Source organism: Ursus arctos, unplaced genomic scaffold (genome assembly GCF_023065955.2).
Source record: "Ursus arctos isolate Adak ecotype North America unplaced genomic scaffold, UrsArc2.0 scaffold_9, whole genome shotgun sequence".
NCBI lineage: Eukaryota > Metazoa > Chordata > Mammalia > Carnivora > Ursidae > Ursus > Ursus arctos.
Window position 1 is genome coordinate 69,463,530 of NW_026623111.1, and position 14,477 is coordinate 69,478,006.

The following is a 14,477-nucleotide window of genomic DNA, read 5'->3' on the forward strand; positions in this document are numbered from 1 at the left end:
TGGTCTACCCTGGCTGGCGGCTGGTTCCTAATCTTGGTTTCAGGGGCTATTTTAATCTAGACGGCGAAGTTATATTTCTTTCCATGATCATTTTGCTGACAGCAAAATACTTAAGCTCTTTCTAAACCCTTAACTTTTCCTAGTGTTTTAATTCTATCCAATATGATCTCAGTAAGGCAGTTCAGTTCTTTTTCTTTTTTCTTTTTTTTAAGATTTTATTTACTTATTTGACAGAGAGACCACCAGCCAGCGAGAGAGGGAACACAAGCAGGGGCAGAGGGAGAGGAAGAAGCAGGCTCCCAGCAGAGCAGGGAGCCCGATGTGGGGGCTCGATCCCAGGACCCTGGGATCACCCCCTGAGCCGAAGGCAGACACTTAACGACTTAGCCACCCAGGCGCTCCTGTTTTTATTTCTATTAAGTTCAAACTTTCTGATTTTTGTTCTTACAGTTGATGAAAAGGTACATGATTTCTTGACCCCAAACCTTAAAGGTTTTATCAAATGTATCCTGTGTCTCTGTTCTTCCACACTGCTCAGTATTTTTATTTCTTTACTTAAGTCTTAATTTTGAAAATCAGCTTCTTGGGCTTCCTACTATTTTTTTGTTTAACACCCCTCCCCAACTATTTTCCACTAACATGCCATTCTTATGTGAGAAGTAAAAGCAGTTTCCACATCTGGCTTTGTGATAAGCTGCCCAAGGGTTATAATGTAGTGTCCAGAGGAGGCAAATCTTTAGAGACAGAAAGTAGATTAGTGGTTGCCTAGAGTTGGGATGGGGGATTATAGGGAGATTGACGGTTGTTTTGGTCAGTTTGGGCTGTTCTAACAAGATACCACAGATTGAGTGGCTTGAACAATAGAGACATTTACTTCTCACAGTTCTACAGAAGGGAAGTTTAAGAACTGGAAATTACTCTTTTTGATAATAGCTTGCTGGCTGCCAAGTCCTTGCTCCATCCCCTTATAGCGGGGGAGGGGGGATGGGAAGGAGTGAGTACTCTGGCCCCCTTTTCTCCTTATAAGGACACCAACCCTATTATGCGAGTGCCACCTCCACAACCTCATCCAAACCTAATTAGCCCCCAAAGGTCCCACCTCCAAATACCATCACACTGGGGATTAGAACTTCAACATATAAATTTTGGGGGAACACATTCAGCCCACAATAGGGGTTGACAGCTAAAGAATACAGGGTTTCTTTTGGGTAATGAAGATACTCTACGATTGCTTGTAGTGATGGTTGTATAACCTTGTGAGTACACTAAAAATCACTGAATTGTATACTTTATGTAGATTACACAGTTATGTGAATTATGTCTCAATAATGCTATTATAAAAAAAGTAATTTCCAGTTCTTCTTAAAGAATAAATAATCCTTTTAAAAGGTTTTATACAGTATAAACTATTTCTTGGCCATTCATTCTGATCATCACATAAATATATAATTATCATAGGAAAAAAGCAAGGTAGAAGGTTTTGAGATTTTCAAGAAATTTGATTCCATAGTATTTTTTTTTTAAGATTTATTTATTTTAGAGAGACAGTGACAGAGAAAAAGAGAGAGAGAGAGACAGAGAAAATCTCCAGCAGACTCTCTGCTGAGCATGGAGCCTGACTTGGGGCTCCATCTCATGACCCTGAGATCATGACCTGAGCTAAAATCAAGAGTTGGAACCTTAACCTACTCAGTCACCCAGGTGCCCCAATTCCACAGTGTTTTTAATGATTCTTCCTGCAAGCCATTCTTCAGGTCACTTTCCAATATTCATCCAATGAAATGGAATGCAATGCTACAGCATCACCTTCACTGTGTTAAACAGTCTTGCATTCAAGGAATTGAAAGGCACTGCAAGTATAAAATAAAAAAAAAAAAACACAAGAGAAAAGCAATATACTACTCTTTATGCCTGAGTAGTTTTATCATTTACAAAGAACTATCATATTCTTTAACTCTAAAATTGCCCCCATAAGTATGCCGAGCATTATCATCCCATTTTATAGATAAGGAAAATGTCCTGACCAAATTCATATGGGCTAGCTTGCTGTCAGTATCTGGATATGTTTTTCTGATAGCAAATTTACTACCCTTCCCCCACTGTGCTGAGTACCCAACACCTCTACTTTTTCCATGGTTTAGACACAGTGATCTTGGTAAAATTTAAAAATGTCCTCATCTTAGTTCATAATATCTTCTTTATTTGGAGTAATTAGCAAATATGTAGACTCCAGAGAAATCGTAACTTTCTTATGAGAGTAGAGCCCGCAGAGATCTTATTTGTTCAAATACAGACTAGATTAGTGATGAAGTCTAAGTTTAGATACACAACCCCATAAGGGTTAAGCCAGATTTGAAGTGAGGAAGCGTTTAACTCCCTCTTAGACAGTCTCTGTGGAGGGGTTGGGGGAGGGGCAAGCAGGGAGTGCTATCCAAGAGTCAACAAGTTAGGAATAATACAGGTTTATAGATAAATTAACTGGTGGTGTCACCACCACAGGCAGTAGAGGGCTCCCTAACACTGCACAGAAGATACACAAGCAGGACCATCATTACCTGGGGGTGTTTCCTGGTTAACTCCCACATCGTCCCCGTGTTACCAGTGTTCTTGTTTGCAAAAGGTTATTCTAATAACCAGCACTTAGTAAGACCAGATGAATTCTGCTGATAAGAGGGTTCAGTGAAGTTTTCCCCTGCTGGGTCCCTAATACATGTTAATTAACCCTGTGCTCTGTGTCTTCTCAAAAGAGCCACTGCAGTTTGGAATTAAGATGTATTTTACCATCATAAAAGAAGTAATCAGTAACATATATTGAATATCAAAATCTGATAGATGGAGTAATGAACAAGAAAATTACATAAATGTTCTTATTCTCAGTTTCCCACTTTGATAAGTAAACCAAGGAAAGAACAGGATGGTAACACATGAAAGCAGATGCCAATGCATCAAAACCAAAGGAATCTAAATTAATCACCGGGGTGGGTTCCTAACTTAATCTTCCATCATCATTCTTTGTGGATATAAACTGAGTTAGTGGCTAATGGAAAGTTAATCTAGCAAATCAAAATACGGTTGTGGAAGTTGAGTTCTGTCATAGACGTAAGACTCAGGGTTAAGATTTGCTTCTTAGCCTATGAAAGTCTTTCTATACATAAAGTAGAGATCCTGCCTACTGACCCACAAAATATAAGGAAAAAAGTCCCCTCAATATAAATCATGCGAAGAGCCTGAGGCATAAGTAAAGCCCGGAATCTGATAAAATATACTATCTCTTTAGTGACAGAAGGTAAATTTAGTCACCTGAGAAAACTTTTTTTTTTAAAGTAATTGCTATGCCCAATGTGGAACTTGAACTCATGACCCTGAGATTAAGAGTCACATGCTCTACTGACTGAGCCAACCAGGCGCCCCAAGAAAACTTATCTCAATTCTTAATTTAATATGATTTCCCCATTTACCTCTGATATTATTTTATTTCTTTGGGGGAACTTTTTCAGATGGCACGAATATCTATGTAGTGCTACAGCGTATTGAATTTTATCCTTCAGTATAAGAAGTACATATAGATATTTCTGTATTTTTAAAAATAATGGAGATAGTCTAAACAACTCAATAGATATGTAATAAGATCCCTTCTTTGGGGCGCCTGGGTGGCACAGCGGTTAAGCATCTGCCTTCAGCTCAGGGCGTGATCCCGGTGTTATGGGATCGAGCCCCACATCAGGCTCCTCCGCTATGAGCCTGCTTCTTCCTCTCCCACTCCCCCTGCTTGTGTTCCCTCTCTCGCTGGCTGTCTCTCTGTCAAATAAATAAATAAAATCTTAAAAAAAAAAAAAAGATCCCTTCTTTAAGCCATTTAAAGTGAATTGTAAGAACTGAGTTCCTCACTTTACAGAGAGTCACAGTCTAAACATTCAACCTCTGCAGTTTTTTCTAAAGATCATGAGTTTCTAAACAGTCAACTCCATCCTTGAAGGTCTACAAATTACATTAGGTAATAAACAGATAGCAAAATACATTAAAGGGAACCAAAATATTTATATTATTCTTAGCTTTCAACCACATCTGTTATTGTCATCTCAAGTCACAGATCAACAGTAACAAATTTATCTGCTACATACTTTCACAATATGCTAGGAAAGGCTAAAGAGTCACTCATGGAAATTGTAAGCTAAGCAGACATTAGGGTAAAAACATCCCCTCTAATAAGATTATACACGTATGAGGTTAAATAAAACACAGGGTAATGTTATCCATGTAGGCACATCTCTATTATTATGCTACCCATACGGTCCATTACTGAACTCCCCACATGTGTTGTAATTGTCTGGTAGTGTGACTGCGTTCTCACTAGCATGTGACCTCTTTGAAGCAGAGCTTGTGTCTTAATTACCTCAGTATCCCTGGTAGTACAAAGTGCTTGATACATTCAACTCTATCGTAAGCATGCTTTGTTGTTGTTGTTTTTTAAAGATTTTTATTTATTTATTTGACAGAGATAGAGACAGCCAGCGAGAGAGGGAACACAAGCAGGGAGTGGGAGAGGAAGAAGCATGCTCCCAGCAGAGGAGCCTGATGTGGGGCTCGATCCCACAACACCGGGATCACACCCTGAGCCAAAGGCAGACGCTTAACGACTGAGCCACCCAGGTGCCCCTGTTGTTGTTTTTAATTAATTTATTTGAGAGAGTGAGAGAGAGACAGAGAGTGAGGCAGAGGGGCAGAGGGAGAGGAAGAGAGAATTCAAGCCTACTCTGCACTGAGCGTGAGCTCCATGTAAGACTCCACGACCCTGAGATCATGACCTGAGCGGAAACCAAGAGCCTGACGCTTAACCAACTGCGCCACTCGGGTGCCCTAAGTATGCTCTGTTCTAACAGGTAAATGAAAGCATGGATTGTTAAAAAAACACTTATAAGGTCATGGTATTAAAGATGTTATTTGGGGACGTGCAGCAGTATAGAGTTAGATTCTTATATATACCTGCTGTCAGTGGCTTTACACAAGCTATAATCATTAACTAGAGTTTAGATACGTGTTTCCCTGAGTGTGTGGACCATTTGTGTCAGATTTGCTTTCAGGAAGCTTGTGAGAATGTATTTACTTTCCCTGTCACACTCAGATCGGATTCAGTAAGTCTAGGGAAAGAGGGCAGCTTATTCGTACAAACTGATTTAAAAAATTAGTTCCCCAGGTAACTCTCATGCACCTAAAGTATGAGACGCATTGACCACTCTGCTCAGTACAAATAGGGAACATGAATTTAACTGATATTTCGAGCTATTCTTTTACTCACCCACTTTTAATTCAGTTTCTAGCCCCTTCCTGCTCTAAAACAGAACGGAGCAAAGCACTCACGCCATCAGCACGCATACCACAAGGCTCTGGAAACTTTATGCTTCGGGCAGCATTCACAGTGGGGGCGGTTGGCAACAGTCCCCATTCCTAGAGACTCACAGAAATCCTTAGCCTAAGGTACTGAACTGGGTCTGGAAGAAGCAATTAGGCGTGGGAACAGAGAAGTTTTCTGCATAAGCGCTTAAATTCACCAGAGATCCTTAAGAAGGAGAGCTACACAAACCAGCTCCTTGCCTTCAGGAGGTTTATAATCAAAGTCAGGACAGGCTGGAAGTGAAGACTGCAGGGTAATCATTCAAATTAAATTCTCAGAGCCAGAGAGCACTGAATGCACCAATCAGTACTCTCGAATGCAAATTCAAATTATTCCTTACATAGGCTTACTGATAAGGACTAACAATGCAAAATAATTCTGGAGGAAATCGTGCTAATTCGATTTCAGCTTTCATTAACTTAATCCCTGAGCAACGTTTTAGCGGTGTAAAGATTTTCTTAACAGTTATATTATCAAGAAGCTTGTCACAGAGTTCAGTAATAGCCAATATTCTTCTCTAGAATATGATTGCTTAGGACCCTTAAGACTGACGTCATTATAAGAAAAACAAGTTCCCAACTTTAAAGTTGGAAACCAAATCAAGTCTCCAAAAAGCGTACATTAGTTTTCATCCGTTGGACACTTCAAGAATGTGGCCCTTTCCACTGGGTTAATATAGAGAAATTTCAGATCTGTCCATTAACCACTGTCTGTTCCCTTGGGTTATTAATTTTTTAAAAAGGATTCCTGGGATACCCCGTCAAGTTCCCGTCGCAGTGCTCCTAACATTACAGTGAAAGAAAAACCACCACACTGGTCTCTGTCAGTATCCATCTGCAGGAAACACCCTGCAAATAAACACTCAATTTTTGTTACCCTCATTTTCATTGTTGAAACATGAACATTCAGTAAAATATTGGTGGCATGGTTTTTAAAATTGAAATGCAGTGTTGTCTAAATTTTTTTCAGTCGTGTAAACTGTAATTACTACTTGATTTTTAAGATCATTTTCACTAATAAAACCCTTTATAGTTTTCTTAAAGGAAGCATTTATATAGAATCAAATGGCACTGCATGTAAAGCGGTTAAAATTGAAGTATAATAACATAATTGGGAAAAGTCATTTTAAAAATCATAAAACGTGACCTTGGGCCACTCTGAGATTTCCTCTGTGCCTCAGTTTTCCTATTGTGAAACTGGAGGACTAGACTCCAGTCCTCACAGAGGTGACTTCTAGCTTGACCACTCCAGGAAACATTATTCACTTACTCATTCACCAGCAGTGTTTTTTTTGTTTCTGTTTTGTTTTTAAACAAGCCCCTTTGTTTAAATTTACCTTTCTCTGCTTGGGTATAAGTCCTCCACCCCGCCCGCCCTCCGCAGTCCACACTACAATCATTAACGAACAAAACAGAACCGTGTGCTCAGTCATTCTTACATAGCAGTTTTTTAAAAGGTGTCATTTGCATAATAAATCTATCTAGAATTGTTTATGGGGAAATTCAGACCTTCACATTCATGTCTATATATTGTAATGTACCTACTGACAGAAAATCCTTGCTTAGATCTGGACTCCAGAAGGGAGGGACTCTAACCTGCCTTTTTAAAAGGTCTCTAGCCTATCAGCATCCTATCAAACGAGCGGAGAGCTTGCCACAGCTTCACAGCACTGCTAAGAAGCGGGTTCAGTTTTTTTGTAAGCCTGTTCTATACATTCTTTAGTTTCTGTTTTCCTTCAGATGTCAGAGATATCCTCTTACATGTATTTTCTTTCAAGGAAGGAGATAACTGAACACAACATCATCAAGTGAGGAGCACAAGAAATCGGACCTAAATGTCAGTACAAGCGGCAGCATGATACTCCGAGCCTCTGGTCTTGGGGAAGGACATCACGGACGGCGGGCTCCACACGTTTGCAGCACACGACTACAGACGCCAAGTGCTGGCAAAGTTACATGCCTTCATACTACTCGGAAAATACAGAAGAGAATAAAACAAAACAAACAGGAAAGAATACTACCTTTGCAGAGGCATGATCTCACAGGCCATCCTTGCAGATAAACTTGCCAGGGACCCTCCCAACTGCCCCTTCCACGCCAACTGGGTGGTCTGTCCAGGAAACGTCTCCTCTCGGTGGCTGAGCGGGGCTCGGGGCGCGAGGCTGCACCTCACAGCTGGAGCGGCGACTTGCGCTGCACTCAGCCCGACTACTGCCGCTCCCAGCCGCCAAACTTCTTCAAGCAATGCTCTTTTATCGGCTGCCTCTCTCCATTTACACTGCAGTCCACTTTGACCTTTTGTTCCAGGGAAGCAGCTGAAAGACCCAGCCAATCAGCGGGGCAGCTGCGGTAGTGCTTAAAGGAGCGGCTGCTTTCGCTCCTGCCGCCGCGGCTGCTCCTCCTGCTTCTCAGTGGGCTTGCCTAATTCTGGTAACTCGAAACTTTCCTCTCAGCGAATCCACAGACAAGCTTGTCAGTCCGGGGAGAGCGACCAATAACTGCGGCAAGAGCGAGGAGCCCCTGACTTCTCCATGTTGCAGAGACTGCCAAGGAGGAAATCCATTTGTCAAGGAAAGACGCTGCCTAGGAAACTAAAGGTTTCTGTGACAGAAGGCAAGAGCGAAGCTCCATCCCCTCTCTCCCTTTAAAAAAAAAAAAATCCAAACAAACCACTGGCATTGGAAGGCACCATACTTTTCTAGAAGGAAGGCATGCTCCTAGACCCTTGCCCTACCCACATTTATTTCCTGCTGATGTTTGTTTACACGGCAGTGGTTACTAGTCACTGGTGACATCACCCAAGGCACGTAGCTCACACTTCGGGGAGAATCCATGTCCGAAGATTGTCCAGCTTCTCAAGGGATCAAAGCGTCTACTCCCATGGAAGTTATTTCAACTTATTATCGCTGCATTTTATCTTTACAAAAATTGAATGTGTTTATTTGCATAATCATTTCCCTCTAAGAACATCAACGGCATGTTTTGGTTGGTTGCTTATTTATGTATTTACCTAGTGAACTATTTACCTATCTGGCTATTTATTTTTTACAAGTAACACCAAATCAATTTTTCCATAAGGTCTGCTAAGTGCCTGTTAATTAGCTGACCCTCCCTTGCAGTTTCTGCTTCAGTGTAGAATACTAAAGTGTTATTCTGAGGATCAGAATTGCTAATCCATAGCTTTCATACATCGCAAGAATATAAGTACATTTTAAAAAGATTTCTTTCACATCATGAGGGCTGCAAGGAATTATAAGAAAGCCCAGAGCATCACTTTTCATAGAAGAAAGGGCAGAGGGCCAGAGTCCATGGTGTTGAGAAACAGTGGGGGCTTAACAGTCCTAAAGGTAGCCTCCTCCCCTGTAGCTTTCCCAGTTTTTTTTTCACAGACCACTCGTAATTCTGAATTTAGGACACAAAGTCCTCGTGTGTGTGTCCTTTTCTTTATTATACCTGCTAATAAAAACATTTCACTGTCTGATGAAATCCTTTACCATATTTATGAAAATGGATTAGTCATCCTGAAACCTGTGTTCAGATATTAAAATAGAATATTAGTAACTAAAATCAGCTTTTTAAAACAGACGTTGACTTAAGTCCAAAACTTATTTTAATTGAAATTAATATGTTCTTTTTTTGATATTAGATTTGGAAATTCTAATTTGATTCTACAAGTTAGTTCTGTATATTTGCTGAAGTTTATTTTTCAGAATGCCTTTAACATCTTGCTGAACACTTCAAGAAACTGCTTGAGATAGAAAATCACAATCCTATGTCATAACATCTACTTCATTGATGAGTATACTAGGTACTAGAAAATCGAGTAATTTGTTCGAATTTACATAGGAAGTCAGTGGCAGAACAGAAACTGGATTCAGAGTTTGTCAGGTCCGCTCCAGAATTCTGCCACATCACAGTGCTTACTCTATTCTATATGTATATAAGTATTTAAATATTTTGTCAGATACAGATAGGTTTGGAAATACAGTTGGCCCTTGAACAACACAGATTTTTTTTTTCCGATATAGTACAGTGCTGTAAGTGTATTTTTTCTTCCTACTGATTTTACTAACATTTTCTTTTCTCTAGCTCACTTTATTGTAAGAATACAGTGTATAATACATCTAACATACAAAATACGTTAGTTGACTATTCGTGTTATCGGTAAGGCTTCCAGTCCACAGTATGCCATTAGTAGTTAAGTTTTGGGGGAGTCAAAAGTTGTACATGGTTTTTTGACTGCATAGGGGTTGGTGTCCCTAACCCTCGTTGTTTAAGGGCCAACTGTAAAGTTCAAATGACAGAAGTGCTGTTTTGTCTTCTCTGAATTTTATGAACACACCAATGCTAGATGGCTAAAATGAGTTCAACAATAAAGGACCCAGCATCATAAAAATATGCTAAATTAAACTACAATTTACATTCGACATATACTAAAGGTGAAATATTGATGAATAGGGGCATTCAAATTTTAACATCTGATTCCACTTATGTTTCCTGATAAATTAAGTCTACCTATCAGCACTCCTCTAATGTGCCATATTACTAGTAAGATGTCAATGGTTATTTTTAAAAATTACCAAATGCTCTAACTCAGTAATCACATGCCTTCCCAAGTTTCATCATTTATTTATAACAATTCCTCCTCTTTGGGACTCTCCGTTTCTTTTCTGGGTGTTACCTGATGATCATTTAGGAATTAGTACCGGGACTACAGCTCTTCCTCTCTACCACGCCCACCGCCAAGGACTCTTCGGATCACTTCTCTCCTTTGCTACTTCTGTTGCTAGCACCTCCGGTCAGTTCCTCAGTCAGCCAGCAGGAGCACCATTCCCTGAACTCTGCTGGTTCTAACGCCTCAAACACCGATATCCTGACTGCATTTGCTCCGCACTTAGCTCCTTCCCAGGCATCACCTAATCCCCATGCTTCTGCCTCCCCCATTCCTCCTCCACTTCCTTAGCCCTCTCTTTAGTAACAACTGTTCTTCTGCCTGCAGAGGATAACCTGCACCCAAACCAACTGGCATGCAGCTTAAAAAAAGGCACATTCCTGGCTCTCCTCAGCATTTAGTTATTTCTAAAACGGGTTCACTAGCTTCCTCCTCGTCTTCACCCTTTCTAAATCCTGCCAGCTGGGTTCTCTACTGCCAGACTGCTAAACATTGCAAAAGAAAGTCACAGAACCCTGGCAACGAGTGGTACTAAAAATTCATACTATTTAACCTCGTCATGAACCTTGATACCATGGGGCAACCTTTTTAGTTATCTTTAAATGATTTTTCCCTGCATTCCCATAGAAACTGCTGCAGATCTTCAGTGCCACAAATCTGAACCTCTCTCAGTCACTAATCACCTCGCCTCCAAAATTTTTTGAGAAAGCCAAGATCATCAAATACGAGTGAGTGAGTGAGTGCCTTTGGTCTTCTTCATAACACTTAAGGGTTTAAGTGCACCCCTGCTCCCCATATATACGCATCACACAGACATCTTGCCTTCTTCTATTTGACTTCTTTCTAGTCTAGGAGGAAAGGTTTCACTCACAGGACTCCAATTTCTTGTCTACTTTTTAGATCTCATCATTTCCTCCTTTCTCTGAAGAAGCCTCATCTCTCCTAGATCTTAAATCTGCCCCCCTTCCCATAGGCACCCAAGTAAGTGTCCCCCAGCCTTAAAAAGTTTTCCTTAGTGGACCTGCCCCCTGGTGCAGCAGTACTGTTTCCCCCTCCTTCCCACTGACAGACTTCCCCAAAGCCTTGGCCATTTCCACTTCCGCATAAATTACTAACTCCCGCCCCATGCCAACTGAGTTGAGACTTCATCACTTTTCTTAAACTGCTTTAAGGCCACCAGTGCTGTTTTGACTATGAAATCTCAATGCCTTTTCTTGGAGCCCTTTTTACTCTTTTTTTTTTTTTTTTAAGATTTTACTTATTTATTTGAAAGAGAGAGAGAGCGGGCGAAGGCTAGCATAAGCAGGGTGAAGGGCAGAGAGAGAAGCAGGCAGAGGCAGAAGCAGGCTCCCCGCTGAGCAGGGAGCCCAATGTGACACTTGACCCCGGGACTCTGGGATCATGACCTGAGTCAAAGGCAGACACTTAACCAACTGAACCACCCAGGAGCCCCCCTTTCTTCTCTTACCCTTTCAGAAACACCCAGCTATGGTTTTCTGAGTCTTTGGCTGCCTGTAATCTTGCCTGGGAATTCCCCAAATGTCCCTGATGACTCCATCCTTTTATTTCATTTGTCTTTCCTCCTCTCTTACCAACCCTCCCTGCCTTGCCTTCTAGCCCAGCACCATTCAGTACAGACATTTTATGAGAGCTTAATAAATTGTGCTCTGGAATTAGGCTCCAGGGGAGTGTAGCCTGACTCTACGGCAGACGAGCAGTGTAAACTTGGGTGGGCTGTATATAAAGCTCTGAAGTTCCTCTGAGGAATAAATGAGATCATGCTTGAAAAACAGAAAGAATAGTGCCTGGCAAATAGTAAGTGCTAAATCATTATTAGTATTATTATCCTAATCAACACTTTCAAAGCCTCATATTATCTGATCCCCACATTTCTCCTCCTCCTGGCCCCTTTTGTTAATGATATTGTTATTCTCTTTATGAATCAGATTCAAAGCGTGAGTCACCTTTCCTTCTCCTCCCTCGCCTCTCCTTAAGCAAAGCTATCGACTGTCCTGTCTCCTTAATCAGCTGGCCTTGGTCATCTGCAGTAGGACGATGATCCTTCGGCCTCCATTCAACCTATCTCCAACCCACACATTTCACCATCAGAGTGGGTTTCCTACAGTGACTGTCATCTGCTCGCTCATTACTCACCCTTCTGCTCAAAACCTTCATTAGCTCCCACCACCTCTTCAATAAACCCCGATTCATTAATATGATGGTTAAGACTCTCCACCAATTAACCCCAATTGACTCCTCCAGTTCAGCTGCATATATTTCCTAAAGAAATCACTCCAGACAAACCTGGACACTATTTCTGAATCTGCTCTAAACTTTTCTACCCCAAACATTTGTTCGTACTGTTTCCTCTGTCTGGACTATTTTCCCATTCCACTTTCTCCTGGCAAAACTCTCTGTCAGCCAGGCTTAGGACATTTAGAAGAAATCTCTTTCCCCTTTTAAGTCCTATAGCCCTTTGCATCTCTAATGATATTTATCTTTTCTCTCCCCCCCCCACAGTTTTATTATTATTTGAATCTATATGTTACTTCCCTATTGTAATATAAGGTCTCCAGCATAAGAACTCCATCTTTCCTGTAGCAATTACACAGAACAGACACTCAGGAAGTGTTGAATGAATTCATTGATAAGTCAAACATTCTTCCAGAAACAGAAGCATAGCTCTTTTGATTAGATTTTAATTTATCAAGCAACATTTTCATCCACTTTTTAACATATCCCATTGTAGGCCTACACTTAAGATAAAGTAGATGCTTCATGTAGGTTCAGATAATAATAACCAGTAACTGATGAAAGAAATAAATCACTGAATTTGCACATTGATGTACAATTAGAGACATACCAAGTAAGACTGTAAGATTCTATCCGAAACTTTTGAAAGCTTTTAAGCATTTTACATTATCCAATTTCTCCTGGATTGTCTATTTCCTTTTCTACACTTCAGCACGCTTGCAGACTTCTAATTTTCTTACATAATTTCTTCAGCAGATTCCAAGTGTTTGGTAATATGTGTGTTTGCCCTTGTGCCATTAAGAGCAGCCACTGCTCCAAAAATGATGTGGTTTCATTTGTTTCAATTTCAACATCAATTTGAAGCAATCAGAGAACCAACAACATTTCTTGGCCACATTAGTTTGCTTTCATATATTGTTTTAAAATCAGACTGATTTATTTCCTAAGACAAAAGGACATATTAAGACAATTTCTTTCTTACAAGTTTGGTAACAAGGTGCTTCTTAGACAAAGTTTCTTCCTCATATTTTTATCAATCTTTGTAAAATGCAGTAACGAGCAACGGCTTTCACAAGACAGGCACACACAGGACTCATAAATGGTGATGACTAAATCTGATAGGAGTTTTTCATAATCACGAAGCCAGTATTTTTAGGGTACACATAGTTTTGATACTCTGATACTGCTGCACGGGATCCGGATTAAATTTGCTCTCTGGCAATCTGTGTTAGAACACTAGTGAATTTCAGGGCTCATCAGAGAATGTCATCCTCCCAACAAGAACAAATGTCAAAAAAAAAAAAAAATGGGGGTGGGGAGGAACTACAGAGGTGGTATACATGTAAGGCAACTATCATTTCTTACGAATCTATGCTGTGCTCATTTTAGCAGATGCGGAAAGGAAGAAGTTAATTAACTTGAACACTCAGCTAAGAGTTGGCTGACATGAAGCCAGCATCTGAACACCATAGCATTTCCACTCTATAATAGCTCTTAAAGATAATAAAGTATTATAATATTACCTGTTGATATTACATATTATCAATAAGCTACAGGAAACAAAGAATCCTTTCTTTTCTTTTGGTCTGAGGCTTATATTTAGAGAAGTGTCTGTGTGTGTGTATTATAATATCTTATAATGCTGTTTGAACCAAAGACATACATGGGACCAGAACAAACGTCTTGTGCTATTATAGAGTCAACATTGTGCGAGTGCGTGTGTGTATGTGTAGTGGCAGCAGCCAGTTGTAGCTGCAACGGGGGAAGGAAGTGGTTGGGGTGGGCTGTTGAGGGAAAGAGGAAGATAGAAAAAAGATGGAAAAATGAAGCTGTAAGTGGCATTCTTAAGTGTATTCCTCTTACTGAGAAATTAATATAGGGAAATGACAGATGGGCTGTCAGTTGTTTTTATATTAAAAAACTAGTGTTTAAGAATAATTATTAAAACCTTATAAAAGATTTATTTTTAGAAATCAAAACAGTGATACTCAGAATAGGCTCAAACTAAGTGAAACAGAATTTCTAGTTAGGTAAACTATTTCCTTTGTTAACAGAAATCAACCTGCTTGCATTGCTTAAGGCCAAAATAAAAAAAAAAAAAAGAAAACTGACATAATTTTTTTCTCATTTATTAGACTTATCTATAGTAGAAAACTGCTGA

General features: G+C 40.2%; 1 protein-coding gene across 12 annotated transcripts in view; it reads right to left on the reverse strand.

Annotated features, from left to right (window-relative positions):
- The window catches only part of FAM13A (family with sequence similarity 13 member A), a 316,257-nt gene that overhangs the window by 94,574 nt on the left and 207,206 nt on the right, over positions 1-14,477 (reverse strand). For 2 of the 12 annotated variants that reach the window (XM_057309508.1, XM_048211923.2), the window contains exon 1: positions 7,413-8,138. The exons of 8 other annotated variants lie outside the window; for them this stretch is intronic. In XM_057309508.1, coding sequence (XP_057165491.1) covers positions 7,413-7,441 — 29 coding nt within the window. In that variant the 5' untranslated portion in view covers positions 7,442-8,138. Of the gene's footprint in view, positions 1-7,412; positions 8,164-14,477 lie in introns of those variants that run through there. 2 more of the 12 variants (XM_026509735.4, XM_057309509.1) reach the window with 2 other exon arrangements.